The sequence below is a fragment of the Vigna unguiculata genome, chromosome 1, assembly GCF_004118075.2.
Source record: "Vigna unguiculata cultivar IT97K-499-35 chromosome 1, ASM411807v1, whole genome shotgun sequence".
Classification (NCBI taxonomy): Eukaryota; Viridiplantae; Streptophyta; class Magnoliopsida; order Fabales; family Fabaceae; genus Vigna; species Vigna unguiculata.
This window is the reverse complement of record NC_040279.1, coordinates 34,677,253-34,697,253: the sequence shown is the minus strand read 5'-3', so window position 1 is coordinate 34,697,253 and position 20,001 is coordinate 34,677,253. Positions and strand designations below refer to the sequence as shown.

At 36.5% G+C, this 20,001-nt stretch overlaps 2 protein-coding genes across 8 annotated transcripts in view; both read right to left on the bottom strand.

The window, feature by feature from the left end:
* The window catches only part of LOC114163799 (protein SHOOT GRAVITROPISM 6), a 59,912-nt gene that overhangs the window by 16,708 nt on the left and 23,203 nt on the right, over nt 1-20,001 (bottom strand). For all 6 annotated transcript variants that reach the window (XR_003599428.1, XM_028048140.1, XM_028048129.1 and 3 more), the window contains 18 exons: nt 19,446-19,527; nt 18,993-19,135; nt 18,824-18,904; nt 18,651-18,751; nt 17,998-18,236; nt 17,805-17,914; nt 17,488-17,619; nt 17,280-17,354; nt 17,069-17,202; nt 16,875-16,947; nt 16,253-16,384; nt 10,139-10,314; nt 9,937-10,059; nt 9,216-9,276; nt 9,040-9,135; nt 7,915-8,015; nt 542-647; nt 63-176 (listed from right to left, as the gene is read on the bottom strand). Coding sequence is in view for 5 of the 6 variants with exons in the window: in XM_028048140.1 (XP_027903941.1) it covers nt 63-176; nt 542-647; nt 7,915-8,015; nt 9,040-9,135; nt 9,216-9,276; nt 9,937-10,059; nt 10,139-10,314; nt 16,253-16,384; nt 16,875-16,947; nt 17,069-17,202; nt 17,280-17,354; nt 17,488-17,619; nt 17,805-17,914; nt 17,998-18,236; nt 18,651-18,751; nt 18,824-18,904; nt 18,993-19,135; nt 19,446-19,527 (2,079 nt within the window). In the remaining variant the exon portion in view is untranslated. The remainder of the gene's footprint in view (nt 1-62; nt 177-541; nt 648-7,914; nt 8,016-9,039; nt 9,136-9,215; nt 9,277-9,936; nt 10,060-10,138; nt 10,315-16,252; nt 16,385-16,874; nt 16,948-17,068; nt 17,203-17,279; nt 17,355-17,487; nt 17,620-17,804; nt 17,915-17,997; nt 18,237-18,650; nt 18,752-18,823; nt 18,905-18,992; nt 19,136-19,445; nt 19,528-20,001) is intronic.
* LOC114163826 lies at nt 4,867-7,416 on the bottom strand. 2 transcript variants are annotated; one of them, XM_028048182.1, is made up of 2 exons: nt 5,880-7,416; nt 4,867-5,550 (listed from the first exon to the last, which is right to left on the bottom strand). In XM_028048182.1, the coding sequence occupies exons 1-2, from the start codon at nt 6,904-6,906 to the stop codon at nt 5,516-5,518; spliced, it is 1,062 nt and encodes a 353-aa protein (XP_027903983.1). In that variant the 5' UTR covers nt 6,907-7,416; the 3' UTR covers nt 4,867-5,515. The 2 variants fall into 2 exon arrangements, with proteins under 2 accessions (XP_027903983.1, XP_027903991.1); XM_028048190.1 differs by having other exon boundaries at nt 5,904-7,416.

Here is a 20,001-nt window from a genome sequence, read left to right as displayed (position 1 = left end):
ATTGAACTTCAAATGGGTGAAATAAGTAAGCACAATCAAAAATAGGAAACATAGAACCTCACCATCAGTAAGCATGATACAGCAGTTAATTGCACAGATTCATCAGAATCATCTAGTAGAGCTAATATAACCCCCAAGACTTGAGTTGTATACTTCAAAATATGAATCAGTGGGATCTGCAATTTCAAATTTGGTAATGTTGATATATAATAGATCTACTCCTTGGAATTGAAAATCTAACTCATAACATATGCCACAATTCAATGATCATATTGGATCAATGTTAATATATTAAAAAACCTTAAAGCTGAAAAATAAACTAAAAACAACACAATTAAAATTCATAACATTCACTAAAGTCTCAATCTCATGATTGTCATTACAAATAAACAAACACATTTCTCATATAGGAAAACTAATTATTTGAAAAAAAGAGAAGATAATTGGCAAGAAATCAAGCATATAAATTGGCTAAGTTCTTGTTAAAATAAATACAATTGAAAACAAAGAAACCACGGTGGCATAAATCATGACAAAGTACCTGCACTAATCCTCGCAAACATAATCGTCGAACAGTTGAAGACTCATCTGATACATGCCGACATAAAACCTCAACCATTTGCTCCAAAAGCGAACCAAGTCCACCACTATAGAAATGAAGATGAAATCAAAATGAACTTCAATTGAAGAGTCAGAAAATATGTCAACAAATGCATAGAGGAAAGCCGGTGATTAAGTAATATGGTGCCAAGACAATAAACTGCAATATTCCAAATATTGAAAGTTTAAAAGATAAACATTGTCAATGAATGATTTCATTCATAAAAATATTATAAAAGTTCTACTGAATCAAGAAAATATACATTGCATACAAACAATTATACTGACTAGAGTTTATTCTCATATAGTTAATGCTAACTACAGTTCGCAATTTCAAAATATTCTTATTTATCTACAAAATTATTTTAGAAATTAAATCAATTTTATAACATGTCTACTCAACTTTAAAGAAATGATTATTTGTTTCATTGACTTTTACGATTTTTGGTTGTTGATAAAAAATCCCTATAATTGTGATCACCAGTGACCCAACTTAGTTGCAACCTCTTTTGGGAATTAGATATTGACTAATAAGACCAATATCTACAACCTTTAAAAACAATTTTTTACTATCGAAATTTTAAAATATTTTATATAACCAATATAAGCATGTTAGGATCCAACAAGTTATATGACTAGAGTCTCATGTTTGAAGCATAGGATTCCTTTTCTAGGAGATCCTTTCAAGTTCTGTAGAATGTGATAAACAATTCCGAGATGAGTCTCCCTTAGATTATGCATGAACTGACTTATAACCCCTACAACATATGCAATCTTAGGCCTAGGGTGAGATAAGTAGATCAATTTCCCAACCAGTCTTCGATAAGAACGCCTATAAACAACCACATCATCAAGTGATTCACCAAGCTTGTGATTATGCTGAATAGGTGTCACTACTTATCTGCATCCTAATTTACTAGTTTCAGCCAATAAATCCAACACACTTTTGTTGAGAAATGAAAATAGCACTATGGGAATGGGTAACTCAATAACGAAAAATATAGGAGACCCCAAAAACCCTTTATAAAATTATAACGAAAATCATAACGGGTTATAACAGAAACATTAGGTTAGAAGAAATACAATATATACATTATAAAAAATACAGAAATATAATTGTTAAGCAAAAGTGATAAATTATGTCCAGAAACTCAAATATGGAAGTGAAGAAAAAAAAATGACTAACGTAAGTGACACTTGTCAAAAAAGAAAAAAGACATGCAACTGGCTAACAACGACAACCACTAGCGACGGTGCACGGTGGTGAACAGTGCAAGGGGCAGTGGTTGAAGGAGAAGAAGTTTAAGCATTATTTGAATATTAGGTTAAATATAAAGATTTTATTGGGCCATAAACGGCCCAATTTCTAAGCTGTTATTTGGGCTTGAAACCCAATAGAAGACACTAAACTAAACAAAACAAATCTCTCATGCCTAAACTAGGGTTTCTTTAACCAGCGTTGCTACCCTAGCTGAAGAGTCTTCTTCTGCAAGCCATTGCTGCTTCAATAGGGTTTCCTTCTCCAACTTTTCCGCCATAGCTGTTCCGCATCCGCTACCCGTTATCAAAAAATCTTGAAAACAGAAGGGAATAATTGCTTTATTCCTTATTGATGATTATTAGGTCAATTGACCTATTTAAACATATACATATGTAACAGACCATATACTTAGAAAGAATAAATCCCTATAACTACGGGATTTTATTCTTATTACAATCTTCCTAATATTAAAACAAAATCTCAACTAATTAAAACGCAATAAATAAAAAATTTACAATTAATGTAGGCTATCGTAACAGCTTGCTCTTGACACTCCCCCTCAAGCTGGTGAATAAATATTTTCCATTCCCAACTTGGATACAATATCTTCAAACATAATATTGTGTAGACCTTTAGTAAGGATATCTGCAAGTTGATCTTGTGTAGATACAAAAGGAGTACAAATCAACCCACTTTCCAATTTTTCCTTAATAAAGTGCCTATCCACTTCAACATGTTTAGTCCTATCATGTTGTACTGGATTATGAGCTATACTAATCGCAGATTTATTGTCACAGTATAATTTCATAGGTTTCTCCCATCTTATCTTCAGATCATCTAGGATGATCTTTAGCCATAGAAGTTCACATATTCCTTGAGCCATGGCTCTAAATTCTGCTTCGGCACTTGATCTTGCCACGACATTCTGCTTCTTACTTCTCCAAGTCACCAAATTTCCACCAAGAAATGTGCAATATCCAGTGGTTGATCTCCGGTCCACAATTGACCCAGCATAGTCTGCATCAGTGTATGATTCAATACTTAGGCTTTGGTTTTTTCTGAACAAAATCCCTCTGCCTGGAGTGCCTTTTAGATACTGAATAATTCTGAATACAGCATGCAAATGTGCCTCTTTTGGTTGGTGCATAAATTGACTTACTAGGCTGACAGCAAAAGCAATGTCTGGCCTGGTATGGGATAAGTAGATGAGCCTGCCTACAAGTCTTTGATACATTCCTTTATCCACAGCCACATCCTCTTCCATACTTCCTAATTTCATATTCGGATCGATCGGAGTGTTTGCTGGTTTACACGCCGTTCTGCCGGTTTCCTTAAGCAAATCCGTAACATATTTTTGTTGAGAAATGAAGATTCCTTTCTTAGAGTAGGCTACTTCAATTCCCAAAAAATACTTGAGTTTTCCTAGTATCTTTATTTCAAATTCTGCTGCAAGACATTCACTCAACTTCTGCTGCTCTCTCTTGTCATCTCCGGTTACAATAATATCATCTACATAAACCAGCAAGATAGTTACTTCCCCTGAAACTGAGTGTTTGAAAAAAAGAGTATGGTCTCCCTGACTCTGTTTATAACCCAAACTTGTCATCACATTAGAAAATCTACCGAACCATGCTCTAGGAGATTGCTTTAATCCATATAAGGCCTTTTCTAGCTTGCATACAGTTCCTGAGACTGCCATTTCATCATAACCTGGGGGTAACTCCATATAAATTTCCTCTTCAAGATCTCCGTGTAGGAATGCATTCTTTACATCAAATTGTTGTAAGTCCCAACCATTATTCACTGCTAATGATAATATGACTCTGACCGTATTCATTTTTGCAACCGGAGCAAAAGTTTCCAAGTAATCCACTCCATACGTCTGTGTGAATCCTTTAGCCACTAACCTCGCCTTGTATCGTTCAACTGTTCCATCTGCTTTATACTTCACAGTAAATACCCATTTGCACCCTATTGCCTTTTTCCCTCTAGGTAAGATAACAAGCTTCCAGGTCTTATTTTTGTTCAGCGCTTCCATTTCAACATCCATGGCTTGTTTCCATTTTCTATTAGATAATGCTTCAGATACAGAAGATGGTGTGGATATGTTATTCAGATTTGTAAGGAAAGTTTTATGGGTAGGAGAGAACTGTGTGAAGGATAGAAAATTTGATAAAGGATAAACAGGTTTTTTAGTGCATGTTCTGGTTTCCTTTCTAAGAGCAATAGGTAGGTCAAGCTCATTGGGTAGGCTAAGGTTTTCTTGCTGTACTTTTGAGGTTTCCAAAATTCCAGCATCACATTCATTAAACAAATTTACAGGACTAGTAGATGTTACCTCATATAGTGGTACCGGATTGGATTCTTGAACATGACTAGAAGCTGGAATGGACCTCGTTTTTCTCCTTGAATACACCAAATTTTTCCCAATTTTTCTACCATTAGTAATCTCAGTTTCAGATTGGCTTTCAATTTGTTGAGGTTCAATCTCAGGTTGAGTTTTGGTGATAGTAGTTTCGGTCTCTGGTTGTATTTCAATTTCAGGTTGAGTTGGACTATTTTCAGGTCTGTCCATGTTCACCACACCAGGATTAATTTCAGGTCTTGAGAATATTAGAAGCTCATCTTCCCTTAATGGTTCATCTTCCTTTGTTATACTCTCCCCTGAAGATGAGATTCCTCAAAATAACTTTTATGTTCATGAAAGGTAACATCTCTAGACACATAAAATTTTCTAGATATAGGGTGGTAACATCTATAACCCTTTTGTGTGTTTGAGTAACCTACAAAAACACACTTGACAGCTCTAGGATCAAGTTTTCCCCTTTCATTATTGTGAACATGGACAAAAGCTATACACCCAAATATTCTAGGTTGAAGTTTGTTTGAGGACTCTATGTGGGGATAGAATGAGGACAGGACCTGCATAGGACTTTGTAAATTTAGAAGTTTTGAGGGTAAACGATTGATTAGGTATGTGGCAGTGAGAATAGCTTCCCCCAAAAATTTTTCGGGACATGATTTTGAAAAAGAAGGGCTCTGGTATGATTTAGAAGATGCCCATTTTTCCTCTCAGCCACCCCATTTTGTTGAGGTGTGTGAACGCACGAAGACTCATGAATAATACCTTCTTTTTGACAAAAAGAATTTAAAGTTATGTTAAAATAGTCCTTGGCGTTATCAGATCTGATTTTCTTAATGGTGACACCAAATTGAGTTTTGATCATTGAGACAAAATTTATACACATGGAACTGACTTCAGATTTGTGTTTTAATAAAAAAATCCAAGTAACTCTAGTACAATCATCAATAAAAGTTAAAAACCATTTAGCACCTGAAAAAGTTGGAATATTCGCAGGACCCCAGACATCAGTATGAACAAGAGAAAAAGGTTGATCACTCAATTTATTATTAATAGGAAAAGGGAGACGTCTATGTTTGGCTAACTCGCAAACTTCACAACACATACTCCCTATATCTATGTTTTTAAATAAAGAGGGAAAGATAGTTTTTACAATTTGAAATGAAGGATGCCCCATCCGACAATGGTGAAGATGAATTTTTTCTTTATCGGTCATGGCAGATTCTGTAACAAGAGAGTGACTTTTGGTAGACAAATTGGGATTTTCTATGTAATAGAGACCATTCCATTCTTTAGCACGTCCAATCGTCCTCCCCGAGTTCCTGTCCTGTAAAATACACATATTGCTGTCAAATATAGCAGTACAACAGAGATCCTTTGTAAGTTTTTGAATAGAAATGAGGTTAGTGGATAATTTAGGAACATGAAGGACATTTTTTAACGTGAGGGATGGGTTTATGTGGATCTCTCCCTGTCCAGCTGCAGTTATAAGCGTTCCATCAGCTGTAGAAATTTTTTTATTGCTAGGACAGGGTGAGTAGGTGGAAAAATATATAGGTAGAGGTGTCATATGGTCTGTGGCTCCTGAATCTAATATCCACGAGTGTGAAAAGTTTGTATCTGAAACATTAAAGCCAAGAGAATATGGAATCTTACCAGAATGTATCAAGGTACACATACCTGTAGACTTGTCCATCTTACTTAGAAAGGATCTTACTCTTTCTATTTCTTCGTGATTCAGTTGCCCCATCTCTTCATTCTGTCCGATTACAGAATTTACTTGTCCTTGGCCTCCCCTCTTTTGGGTATGAAATCTTTGGCTGCCCCATTCTCGGTTTGGTGGTTTCCCATGTAGTTTCCAACACTTCTCCTTTGTGTGACGTGGTTTCTTGCAATAAGAACACCACACTTCTTCTTGTTTCTTTTCCCCTGCTGGAAAAATATTCTTCTTTTGGTTAACCACCATTGCCGCTCCATCTTCTACCTTCATTGCGGTACTCTCAGCAGTAGGAATTTCCAACATCAGATTTCTTCTACTTTCCTCACTTCGGATAATGGCTATGACTTCATTCAGACTTGGAACTCTTTCTTTGCCTAGAATTTGAATCCGAACCTGATCATATTCAGGATTTAGGCCCACCAGGAAATCATATACACGGTCTTGCTCAATATACTCATTGAGTAGAACTGAATCCTCTGAACACTTTGCTTTTATCACACGATAATGATCCAATTCCATCCACAAGGACTTGAGCTGATTAGCATATTCTGTGACAGATTTATTGCCTTGTTTAGCTCCCACAGTTTTTACCTTCACTTCATATATTTGGGCAGCATCCTTAGCCTTTGAGTAGGTTTGTTCGACTGCCTCCCAAATCTCTTTGGCTGAGTTTAGAAACATACACGTGTCACTAATCTCAGGTATCATAGAATTCCAAAGCCACGCCATAATCATTGAATCTTCTTCTTCCCATGATCTGAATCTAGTTTCTGTTTCACTAGGAGGATTTTCTGTAAGATGACTGCCCTTGCCTTTGCCTTTTAATATGGTTCGTGTAAGTTGGGACCACTTAAGATAGTTCTTTCCGTTGAATCTGTATGCAGAGTGAATATTCTGCAATTCTCCATTATTAGGGACGAATTTGTCACCTGAATCAGGGATAGAATTCATTGCCTCAGCCATAGCAGCAAGAATAAAGGAATGGGAAAAATAAAGTGCAGCAATGAAGGCTGCAGGAAGACAATCGCAGAGTGATGAAGACTGCTTGAAGATGCAGCAATGGGCTGCAGTAATAAATAAAAACAGCGTTGAAGGCTGCAGTGGGAAAAAAAAGAAAAAACAGAGGCAGCGGTGAAACAGAATGGGTAAAGACTGCGCAACAGTGACAACTGCGATTCACTGTTTTGGGATACGGTCAGAGACTCCTAGGATCAGGAGCTCTGATACCATCTTGAAAACAGAAGGGAATAATTGCTTTATTCCTTATTGATGATTATTAGGTCAATTGACCTATTTAAACATATACATATGTAACAGACCATATACTTAGAAAGAATAAATCCCTATAACTACGGGATTTTATTCTTATTACAATCTTCCTAATATTAAAACAAAATCTCAACTAATTAAAACGCAATAAATAAAAAATTTACAATTAATGTAGGCTATCGTAACAGCTTGCTCTTGACAAAAAAGAACCAAAAAACATGCATCACCACTGTCATGTTGTGGCGGGAAGTACCAAAACCACTACTGATTTCTGCCATGGCGGCGTTATCGCTAATTTCAGTAACACTCATGCAAAGGCTGAATTTCAAAGATAGATCAATACTATTAAACAGAAATTGGATAATGGCATTATCCCTACTTCTTATGTCCCATCTGGACTTGAGTTAGTAGATCTATTTACCAAAGGTCTTCCTACATGATTTCACGATCTCACATACAAACCAAGAATGGTAGATATTTATTCACTAGCTTGAGGAAAATGTTATTAGTAAGATATTAAGTGTACTAGAAACTGTTAGAAGATTTTAGAGATCTCTGGAAACTTTATTACTATAGGGTTACGGTTCTCTGTATATAGATAGAGGTTGATTTTAAACTAATCAATTGACTAAGAGTCTTCTTTCTTTCAAATTAATCTTTTCAAGTGGCAATTATTCAAAGTGTCATTATATACCAACTCACCTATACCGAACAAATTCTGATAGTGCAGCTGCTGCAGCTTCCCTCTGGTATTTCTGGGGTCGATACAATGAGTTTTTCAAAAATAGACAAATATTTTGTACCTATATATCAAACAAGGAAAGAAAGTTGGTCAATCAGGTTCACACTTCACAGGGCATACAATGTTTTACTAAATAGCTCTGAAGGAAAGAAAATGATCCCCAACAATACAACTTTTCTTTCGTATTATTTGTAGAAAATGAAGAGCAGAAGGTCAAATGCAAGACATAAAGCGGAAAAAAAAATGCAGTCACTTCTGCAGGTTAGTCAGGTTCTTTCATAGATGTAGTCTATTCCATAGTCCAAATATCAGTCAAATCAGTATTCGTGTAGGAAAAAGAGTAGGAAGGTGACTGGGTGGAGCTAGAATAAGTAACCTATAAATAAAGAAAAGATGAGACACCTCCTATTGAAAAGAGAAGGGAAACCGAAATTAACACCAAATCACATACCACTATGACAATAGTGTTTTAAACAAAACAAACAGCTAAAGTAATCTTTGTATTCCAGTGATACAATCATAACCTATCCAACCCAATGTATGCAAACACTGGATTTTGAAAATTATTGATTTCATTTCGTTACGATAATGCTCCATTAAACTGCAAATTTTCCAAATACAAAGACCTGGTCCATTCTTCATGACTAGTGGGCAGGCTAGTACTCAACAGCATCAAATAGCCCATTACACACATTCCGTATTAAATTATTGAGACTTGTCCAATAAAAAAAAATAACAATCAATTGATATAATTGTCATAACCACTAATACAGAGAGAATTGAACTCCAAACAGTTTATCAAAGAGATTACCATTTAAGATACCATGTCAACAACTTAATTGTCAAAAATTGAAAAGCCTTGACCTATAAAAGAATTTCCAGAATTGGGTTTACTTGAAAAGGTGACTCAAGGTTGGATTTACATCTCCAACACCAACAACTAAAATTTCATCAATATATACTGAGGCTACACCAAATATCCTATAAGCATTTTCCTTTTGGACATATAATCATTAACTGATCGGGAATTCTGGATATGTAAGGTAATGCTTATAACTAGTTAAGTATATTTGAAATCACATTACCTCTTTTGGGCGCTTTATAGATATGCAGCATGCAATGTCTCCAATGAGACTAATCCACCTTTCATTTCCTGATAGTTCACCATCTCTAGCTAAAATCTAGATAAATCAACACTTTCTGTATTAATTTGAAGACCATATCTTATACCCTAACAAGAAGCAATTTTAAGTTTGTCTACCTTGCCCATCTCAAGGTCACCAACACATTCACAGAACGCCTGAAATGCAGTAAGAAGATTCCTGCACAAGAATACAAGTGGAATTAAACATAGAATTCAAAAGTGCAATTGTGCCCATAACTGATTTCTCAGAGTAATTTTTCACAAATTTTATTTTACTTGTATGTTCGGTTCCCTTAAAAGCTGCCAACAAAACCATATGATGTAATATCATTTTCATTGTTAGAATATAATCAACTCTTACAAATCTTTAGGAGATCAACCGTTACATAATCTCAGAAATTAATATGATTGATTCTTAATTATTAGGTGTTTTTATTGTAATTGATTATATTTAATAGTATAAATACATATTGTGTAGTCTGCATTAAACACACAATACATTCAGAACATATACAATTCTATATTCAGAAAGAAAAAAAAAAATGGTAGGTCAGACGTTAAAACTCACTTTGGGGTTTACCTACAGAATTTAAATATCTCCCTAATTCCCATTGAAAACCATCCCCCAATAATATGAAATGTAGATTTCAAAAACATACCCTTTTAAAATTATCCCTAACATTTAAATTTGAAAGTGTTATTTATATGTAAAACAATAAAATACAGACATACTTGATAGGCAACGCAAATGTGGATGCTATCATGCAAGTGAAATTCCAGTGTAAACTCAGTAAGAACAGAAATAGGCAAAAGAGAAGCACAGTTTCAAAGTGGTTACCTCAATGGTTCATGCTGACCAGAATATGTCAAACCGTGACAGCTTCCAAGTTGCAGTGTAAGCTCAGAAAGAACAGAAGCATAGTTTTGTTCAACGGCTCTTTTTCCAACTTTTCCCCCACCTCTGCATCAAATAATGGTTTGTAAAATTGTTGGATCATTTATGTATCTTAAAGGTAAAAGACATTGCTGATAATGCAGACCTGAAGAAAGCAGTAAGAGCAAAAATTGCAGCTTGTAGTTTGCCATCTTCTGTATGACTGTCAACGGGGCTATCCTCAACTCTGTCCACGTCAGCTTTTAAAATCGGAATCTGGCTAAGGACAGATATCACATGTTCTAGAAACAAAACTGACAGTTCCATGTGCTGAGAAAATGCCTGGAAAAAGTTGTAATCGAAAAATCAATTAATTTATCAAAAAAAAATTTCAAATGGGAGTAAAGATGACAACATGAAACTCGTCTTCTAATAATATTTGAACATAAATATTGCTCGATCTATGCAAAATTAAAATCAATAGTGTCATCACCTAATAGCTTAAGCTTTTTAGGATAGTTTGTTCATAACATAGTTTTAATTAAAGCATATACGACCAATTGATGTTGCAACCATTGCTCTAATAGAAGGTTAAATTTAAATGAAGTGCACCCAAAGCTTCTCTTGAGATATCACTAATATCTTATTTTCTGTTTCTATTGTTATTAGTTTTTATATGTATTTTGGGCTTAGCCCATATTTTTTTTTATTATAAATACAGCCCCTATGTGTATTTTCTACATAAGGGAGATTAATCTAAAAAAATCATATTTTCTTTATTCTCAACATGGTATCAGAGCTTAAGGTATTTTTTGGCATTTTTTTCGTCGGCCCTGCCACCGTAATCGCTGCCACCGCCTCCACTGCCGGAGTGTCAATTCCGACTGGTGACCCTACGGTTCTGATCGCCCTGGCCAGGCGACCTCAACGTCGCCAGAATTGCCACCATTGTAGCAATGACGCTCTCTCACGTGTCGTTCGAAGCCGCGCCTTCTCCCCTTTCGCTGCCACATTTTGGCTTCATGTTTCCATTGGAGCACTTTCAATTTTTAGGGTTTCTCTCTCTCCTCCATGGCGTCTTTCGCTACAACTTCGTCCACTTTCGCTTTCGTCGCCTCCATGTTTGATTCGTCCGTTTTTCCTCCAAATGTCAATGTGCACTTGCCCATAGATAAGTTAGATGGCAAGAATTAACAATCATATGCAACACCTTAATCCATAAAATAAACGAGAGAAAAAAAAGTGGAGGACTAGACCATAACCCACTAAGAATTTACAAAAGTTATACTATCCTATCATGTAAACAAGGGTAAAGTATACAAAAATTGGTTAACTTATCCGGAAGCCCCTGCATTACTTCCGAGAAGCTAGACGGACAAAATTACCTCTCTTGGTTCGCTGTCGTCGAGATGTGGTTCCTTGGTTAGGGACATCATGACCATCTTGAGAAAGACGGAAGCCATGTGCTTGAAGAAAAAGCAGAACAGTGGAAGCAAGCAGATTTTCAGTTGTGTGCTCTGTTGTGGCAATCCGTGGAGCCAAGACTTTTAATGTCTCTTAGGGCCTTCAAGACATGTCATTGGTTTTGGAAGAGGACTCAGAATATATATGCCAACGATATCCAACGCCTATATGATTCGGCAGACAAGTTAGCATCTCTGCAAAATGACCAACCATGACATGATCTCGTTCATGAATGAAGCACAATCAGTCGTGGAAGACCTGCGGATATTTCTGGAAATCGACGCTTCAGATGAATTGAAGAAGCTGGACAAATACTATATGGTGATGATTCTTCGTGCCATTCATCCAAACTTCAATCACATCAAAGATCAAATTCTGACCTCTCATGAGGTCCCTTCCATGGACACCCTGATTCAACGCATGATTCGTGTCCCAAAAGTCCCAACACATGAAACTCTAGAATCTCCTGCTCGAGTAGCACCATCTGTTATGGCCGCAACTCGAGGAAGAGGAGGACGTGGACCTAGAGGAGGTGGACGTGGAGGCCGCGGGCGTCCTCAATGCACGTATTGCAAAAGGATGGGTCATACTCAGGAAAACTGTTACTCCAAACATGGTTTTCCTTCCAAAACTGTCAATGTCTCTCAAGCTAAAACTACTGAGTCCAAGTTCACTGAGGACGAGTATCAAGAGTACTTACGCCTCAAGTCCAACAACTTGACACAGTCATCTCAAGTTCCAAGTACATCAATAGTTTGCATCTTTGAATCCATTGAAAGTCACAATTCATGGGTAATTGATTCTGGTGCTTCTGACCACATCTCTGGTAATACCTCCTTGTTCTAAACCATTTCATTTCAAGACAAACCTCATTTAATAACCCTTGCAAATGGCTTTAAAACTTCCTCAAAGGGAGTTGGTCGAGTCATCCTGTGTCCCTCCTTAAATCTAAAATCTGTCTTTTTTGTCCCTAATTTAATTTCCTTAAGCCAGTTAACCAAAATGTTAAATTGTTTTGTAACCTTCGATAACAAATATTTTGTTATACAGGAGTGTGGTTCGGGGAGACAGATTGGAGAAGGATATGAAGTAGGAGGATTATATCATTTTGGATCTCGTCCACGAGTGTCATGTGTTGCAGCCCCTAGTCCTAAAATGTTACATGATCAACTTGGTCACCATCACCTGTCCAAGTTAAAAAAAATGTGTCCTGTACTTAGTGGTCTTTAGACCTTAGAATGTGAGTCTTGTCAACTAGGTAAACATGTTAGATCTGCCTTTCCTAAAAGGTCTCAATCACAATGTAAATCTAGTTTTTCTATCATCCATTCCGATATTTGGAGACCTAGTCGTGTTTTGTCTTTTAGTTTTAGGTATTTTGTTACTTTCACTAATGAATTTTCAAGATATACTTGGGTTTATCTTATGAAAGATCGTTCTGAATTGTTATCCATCTTCACATCCTTTTTACACGAAATCAAGAATCAATTCGGTCAAAGTACTTCTCATTTGCTTATGAAGTGACAATGCCAAATAGTACTTCTCATTTGCTTTGTCTGTTGTTTTAAGTTCACATGGTATCTTGCATCAGTCCAATTGTCCACATATGCCACTGCAAAACGGTATAGCAGAAAGAAAAAATTGACACTTGGTTGAAATTGCTCGTACACTTTTGCTTGGTGCCCACATTCTTGTCCATCATTGGGGAGATGCCATCTTAACTGCATGTTTTCTTATTAACCGGATGCCATCCTCCTCTGTCAATCATAAAGTCCCTTTCTCCATCTCCTTTCATGATAACCTCTCTTTCACATTTCTCCTCGGGTTTTTGGTTGTGTATGTTTTGTTCACGACATGTCTCCAAGTCTAGATAAGCTTTTTGCTCGTGCTCTCAAATGTGTCTTCTTGGGCTATTCCCGACTCCAAAAAGGGTATCGGTGTTACTCTCCTGAAACCAAGAAATACTATATGTCTGCCAATGTTACATTCTTTGAACAAACCCCTAATTTCTCTTCCTCTATTCAAGACGCTCATGTCATACAGAAGATCCTCCCTATTCCAGTGGTTGAGTCCCCTATCTCGGATGTCTCTGTCAACCTGAGTCCTCATCAAAGTCCTCTCCCAAGCCCCATCCCACTTACTGATACCCTCTCAAGTCCCGACCACCACCACAGGACTAACAAATAGTCCAATTATCCATGAATTTGGTGAATCCCCGACTTCAAATCCTTCTCCCTCGTCTCTTGCTCCCATGCCTCCTGATGTAGGTGATTCCGGTTGGCCCATTGCTCTCAGAAAAGGTATTCGTTCCACTCGGAACCCCCATCCCATTTATAATTTTCTTAGTTATCACAGATTGTCGCCTTCCTATTATTCTCTTTAACCTTCAGTGTCTTTTGTTACTATTCCCAAAAATGTGAAGGAAGCACTTGATCATCCTGGATGGTGACAAGCCATGATTGCAGAAATGCAAGCTCTTGAACACAACAATACTTGGGAAGCTATGACAGTCAGGTTGATGGTTGTTGGTTGTCGATGGGTATATGCAATTAAGGTTGGCTCTGACAATCAGGTTGATAGGCTCAAAGCCCAATTAGTTGCCAAAGGGTACACTCAGATTTATGGCCTTGATTATTGTGACACTTTCTCTCTCGTGACGAAAATGACTACTATTCGCATCTTCTTTGCAACGGTCGCCATTCATCATTGGCCACTTCTTCAATTGGAAATCAAGAATGCTTTCCTTCATGGTGATCTTGAGGAGGAAGTTACATGGAGCAACCTCTTGGGTTTGTTGCTCAGGGGGAGTCTGGTATGGTGTGCAAATTGCATCGCTCTTTATACGGTCTCAAACAATCACCACGTGCCTAGTTTGGAATATTCAGCTCCATTGTTCAAAGTTTTGGGTTAAGACACAGTGAGGCAAATCACTTGGTCTTTTACTCAAGTACTTCTCCTGAAAAATGTATCTACCTAATAGTATATGTTGATGATATAGTCATTATAGAAAATGATATTGTTGGCATATCTCAATTAAAGGAGCACCTGTGTAGGCATTTTCAAACCAAGGATTTGGGAAGCCTCAAATACTTCTTGGGCATTGAAGTGGCTCAGTCTAAACATGGTGTTGTAATCTCTCAAAGGAAGTACGCTCTTGATATACTACAACAAACTGGTATGATTGATTGTAAACCAGTAGACTCCTATGGACCCAAATCAAAAGTTAACAACTGAAGGTGAATTATTTTCAGACCCTGAAAGATACAGGAGGCAGGTCGGAAAACTAACTTATCTCACTATTACAAGCCAGATCTATCCTTTGCAGTTAGAGTGGTTAGTCAGTTTATGCAGCCTCCATGTGTTGGCCATTGAAATTCTATCATCCGCATTCTAAGGTACCTAAAAAAGGCTCTCGGGCAAGGGTCTCCCATGGACAGACGATTTACTACTGGATACTTGTATTCCTTGGAGGTAATATTTTTTCATGGAAAAGTAAGAAGCAGAGTGTAGTGGCTAGATCGACAGCTGAAGCTGAATATAGAGCCATGGCATCACTAACATGTGAACTTATATGGGAGAAACAATTTCTTCAAGAACTTAATTTTTGTGACATCTAGACTATGAAGATGTATTGCGATGATCAAGCTGCTCTCCACATTGCATCAAATCCAATGTTTCACGAGAGAACAAAACATATAGAAATAGACTGCCATTTTGTTCGTGAAAATTTGTTGGCAAAGGAAATATGTACTGAGTTTGTGGTATCGAATGACCAACTCGCAGATATGTTGACCAAGGCATTAAGGGGACCTCGGATTGAGTTTATTTGTTCCAAGCTTGGTACATACAATTTGTATGCTCCAGCTTGAGGGGGAGTGTAGAAATAGTTAGTATATCTAGGCAATCATTATGTGTAAGTTAGGAGGTTGAGTGTGGATAACCTCTGCACCTAGCACCTAGTTGTAGCCTTTCATGTTTTAACTTCCCTTGTATCTCCTTTATCATCTATATAAATATTAGGAACAGTAGAGGGGTCTGATTAAGCCCTCAAAATATTTTTCATTGTTTAATCTCAAGTATATTAGTGACATGAATCCTCATGTTTTATACTTTTCCAAGCAATTAAGCCATCTATTATGCAATCTGCAAGGAACAGTGCTAGAATTGTTAAAAGCTCAGAAAAAAAACTAAGAATAACATTCCAACCAAAGCTTGATTCTTGTTTGTTGCTTTGTTAGTAGGGAAATTCGTAAAAGGTTAAGAAACTCTTAATTCTTGTATCTAACTTTAATAATTTATTATACAAAATGACATCCCAGTATCCACTGGGGGTTGTAAAGCTTAAGAGATAGCTACCAAAGTGCAATGAAAATAAAATGGAAAACTGAAATAACAATTTATCTGTTATTGAAGGGAGAATAAACCAGGATTCAGGAGACTAATTGTTCACAAGGGTTTCCATACTCAATAAAGTTTGCAGACTCAGTTTGGCTGCGAAACTTATTTTTCAATCCCTCTCTCTAAAACTTACTCCAATTTAACCACCTAACTGACTACCTAGTAGAACCCTAACAATCCTGCCTACCATAACCTCTGACTATATTTATTTCTATAAGCATAGATCTTCTAAGTCCTCTCTTTATATACCTGATACCTAACCCCATATCTGCGTAGCACAACAGCAACAACTTCTAGAGCCCTGTTTTCTTCATATCCAATCATTGCTATGTGTAAATCAATTCTTGGATAAAAATGACCAGTGGACAATCTGTACAACAGTGGATAAGAAGTTCATACTGAAAAAAATGAGACTTACATAGAATGCGTCCTGCATCGGCCATCCTCCACGTAACCTAGATATATCCTTTGTGATCGTATCCCTTCCAGCAGTAGCCAGGACTTCATCAAAAACAGTTTTTGGGCTAGTGTTTTCAGCCAAAGAAGAAATCTTTTCAGCAAGTAAAGGATAAATTTGCCGGTAGAAAATGACAGACACCAGAAACATTGAAGTAAAATCAGAAACAGGTATGCATTATCAGTGAAACCCTAGCCTGTATAAGGATGATACCAAGACTACCTATGAGAAATACATGAGTGATGCAGAAGAACGAAAATTTGATAATATGGGCAAATTGAAGAGTGACCAATTTTCTCCTAGATCAAAGCAAATTCCTTCCCATCTGACCTCTCAACCTCTCCCAATTTATACCCCACTCTCCTAATTTTGATCAGGTGCGTTGCACATTTTCCTACTCCTTACACACTGTCATTCTGTTATAGGGGATTTATTAGTAAACATCTTGAAAACAACATATATGGGAGAGAAGAACAAACAACACCTTCCCAATAATATAAACAACTCCGTTGATTCCAAAAAATTAAAATTATGACAAGATATTCAACGAAATATGTCAACTTTAAAAATATTGAAAGGATACAGCTCCAAGAGTTTCCACACGCAAATGTTTGTCAGTTGCATGCACAACAGCAGAGATCAATGATTGGGTTGTCCTGTAGGCAAAAACATTATGTCATGTCACGGTAACCTATGCTGAAATTACAAGCTCAAAAGACAGTATGATATCAACAAAGTTGAAGTAACATTGTGTTGGTGTATACACTATGCTTAAACCTTGAGATATCAATTTCAGTCAATTCCCCCCCTCTCTTTGTAACAAATTCAACAACAGCTTGAATAGCCCCTTCAGCTGACTGTTTGATCTTATCACATATAGCAACTGAGCAACCATGCAGTGTAGCCACCATCTGTACACCAGTGCCAACACAGTTATTAAATGTAATTTAGACATGATCCACACACACACAAAATCAAAGACACTTACCTCCTCTTTTGTCAACAGAATGCAGAGGGAGGAAACAATCCTGTTGAAAACTTCCGATGGATCAATAGAAGTATCCTGCATACATATACAAATATACATGAAAACCAAGATCTGTGGTCTCATTTCTTCTGCAACTATAAAATACAAGAAAGATGGAAAAATCAGAACATGAAGCAAGGTAATAAAACAAAGTGGTCAGTGAACTTACATTCCTCAATATGGCTATGACATCCTCAAGAGAAGATAATGCACTGTATGACAATTCTATAACCTCAGCAGATATAGATGAACCCGCAGGTCTTGGAAGTGAAAGAGAGATGCTAAAGAGTAAATCAAGAATCTGCACAAAAAACAATTAATTAGACTATTTAAGAAAAAGTCCACAATATCCTCCCTAAAGAAGTTAACCACAGAGCATGCACACTTTAGAATATAGATCATACTATATTCCTGAAACTATACAAATACTGAAGAGAGATTGTGCCTTTTTCTGTAAAGGAGCACAACTTCTCATATACTACTTACCTGTGCCGATACTTTTCGGACTTCAGAATTTGGGTCTGCACAACGTGGAAGGTACATTATAACCCTATCTCCCAAGCACAGAGCTTCTCGACTTGGCAGTACAAATGCAGCTGGTCGTTTATAAGAAAAACTATACTTCAGAATATATGAAAGAAGAGAAATTCAATGGTATCTAATCGAACAACATATTTACATGGCAGCTTTGAAAAATTCCTAAACAGAGTCCGGTCGATTTGCTTGTTATGTGCACAACTCCCATGGCAGCCCAGTGCACAATACCCACTAACACAAATCATCCGAAACTTTAGAAGCATCTCATGTACAGCAAGGCAGCCTCGTTTCCTCTGATACTCAATGGGCGAACATACAAATTGATCAATTTGCCTCAAGATAAGCATTAGCAGCTCTGCTCGACTTCTTCCATCTTCTCCACTATATAATAAATTTTTACTTATTAGCACTAGTAAGAAAAAGAAACTCTATATGCACAGGGTGACCAAATAAAAATGACAAAAAACTTTAATGACAAAAGCTGACTGGCAGGTGTGTTTAGAAGGAGCACAAAGAGAGACGAAAAATGATGTTATTTTTTGTAGTGCACAAGATGTGGAACCAACCCAACAAAATAGAATTGAGCCCAGGATGGAATTAAAAACAGGTCTAACAAAAGAGAAACAATTTTTTTTATAAATCAAGTTTTTTGAAATGAACAATAAAAATACAATGATGCACAGTTGACACACAGTTCTAAAGAAAACAACAAAGTTGAACAATGTTCAAAAGAACAGGTAACATAACAAACTAGAAACTTAGCAGAATAAATAATAAGATTTTAACTTAAATTACCCGGAGAGAAGAATTGCACATAAAAGGGTAATCAAGTTGTCTATAAGGGGATTGACAACATCAACCGGATCATTTGGTATAGCAAAGAACCCCAATGTGGCCTGTCAAATTCATCAGGAAACTTGGATGATTAAAAGGTACAATTAAAAATAAATCAAATGCAACCCACATACCTTCATTACATGGTTCCTAGTTTCAACTGTTAGCTTTGGTTCCACAGAGACCAACGTGGTGCAGGCACTTATAGCAAGGGCCTAAATATAAAAAATCATATTAGTAAACTAAAATAGTTTCAGCTTTAAATGACTGTCTTCATCTTAGGCATAACTCAATTTTATATACCTGAGTACGCAATAGGTCATTGTAATCAGCAAAACCATCTTCATCATCCCGACCCATTAATGTTAAAATATAATCAAGCAGTTGGTCCCTTCTTTTCAGTGGAAATGGTGAGCCACTTTCAGCAGCATTAATAACAGCATTACCTGCAATAAATCAAGTTCACAATTAATCAAACAAAGTCTGTCGTAAAAATTATTCATTAAACATAAACAAATCATGAATAGCATGATTTCTACAACTATTGTATATGGGGCAAAATAACCACAACTTTCACAGATGTTCACTTTCTAAAGTAGGTTTTGTAGCGATCCCTTTTTTTGCATAAATTTCCAGTCAAGTGAGAAGAAAAAAATAGAAGATAAGTGTTGATGACAACAATATCAGCAGTTAAAAAATGAAAGCGATAATAATAAGAATGAAAAATAATAAAACTCTGAAAAGATAACTATAAACCTAGTAAATCAATTGCTGTGATGACCGCTTGCTTTGCTTTGGGATGACGCACATGAAGAAGTCGTGAGAGCACATTGGTGCCCTGCCCACAAATAAATGAAACAATCTAATCAACTTTCCCTGATTACAAACATATGCAAATAAGCAAAAGAACACACTTGAAGGAAAGGAGACACTCAACCTACACTTCTTTTACTATTTTTTTCTTTCATGCATAATTTGAACAGAAGAGTAAACCAGGACACAATCTTTTTTTCAAAAAAACTAGGTTCTGATACAGACTTATTAGTGTTATTGTATTTTATTTATTTCTCTAAGTTTAGTACACTAGTTTATCTTGTAATTCTGTGTTTTATTGTCTTTTCTTTTCAGTATTTTTTAATTTCAGGAAGTTACTGTGGTCTGGAACTGTCTCTAACTTCCTCAAACTGCTGTTATAGGAAGTTATTCTATGTATTTGCACAGCACAAATATAAATGCTGATGCTGTACTTTTTCTGTTGTTTTTTTATGTAATTTTGATTCACTGATTCAGTCACATAACTCTCTCCGTTTCA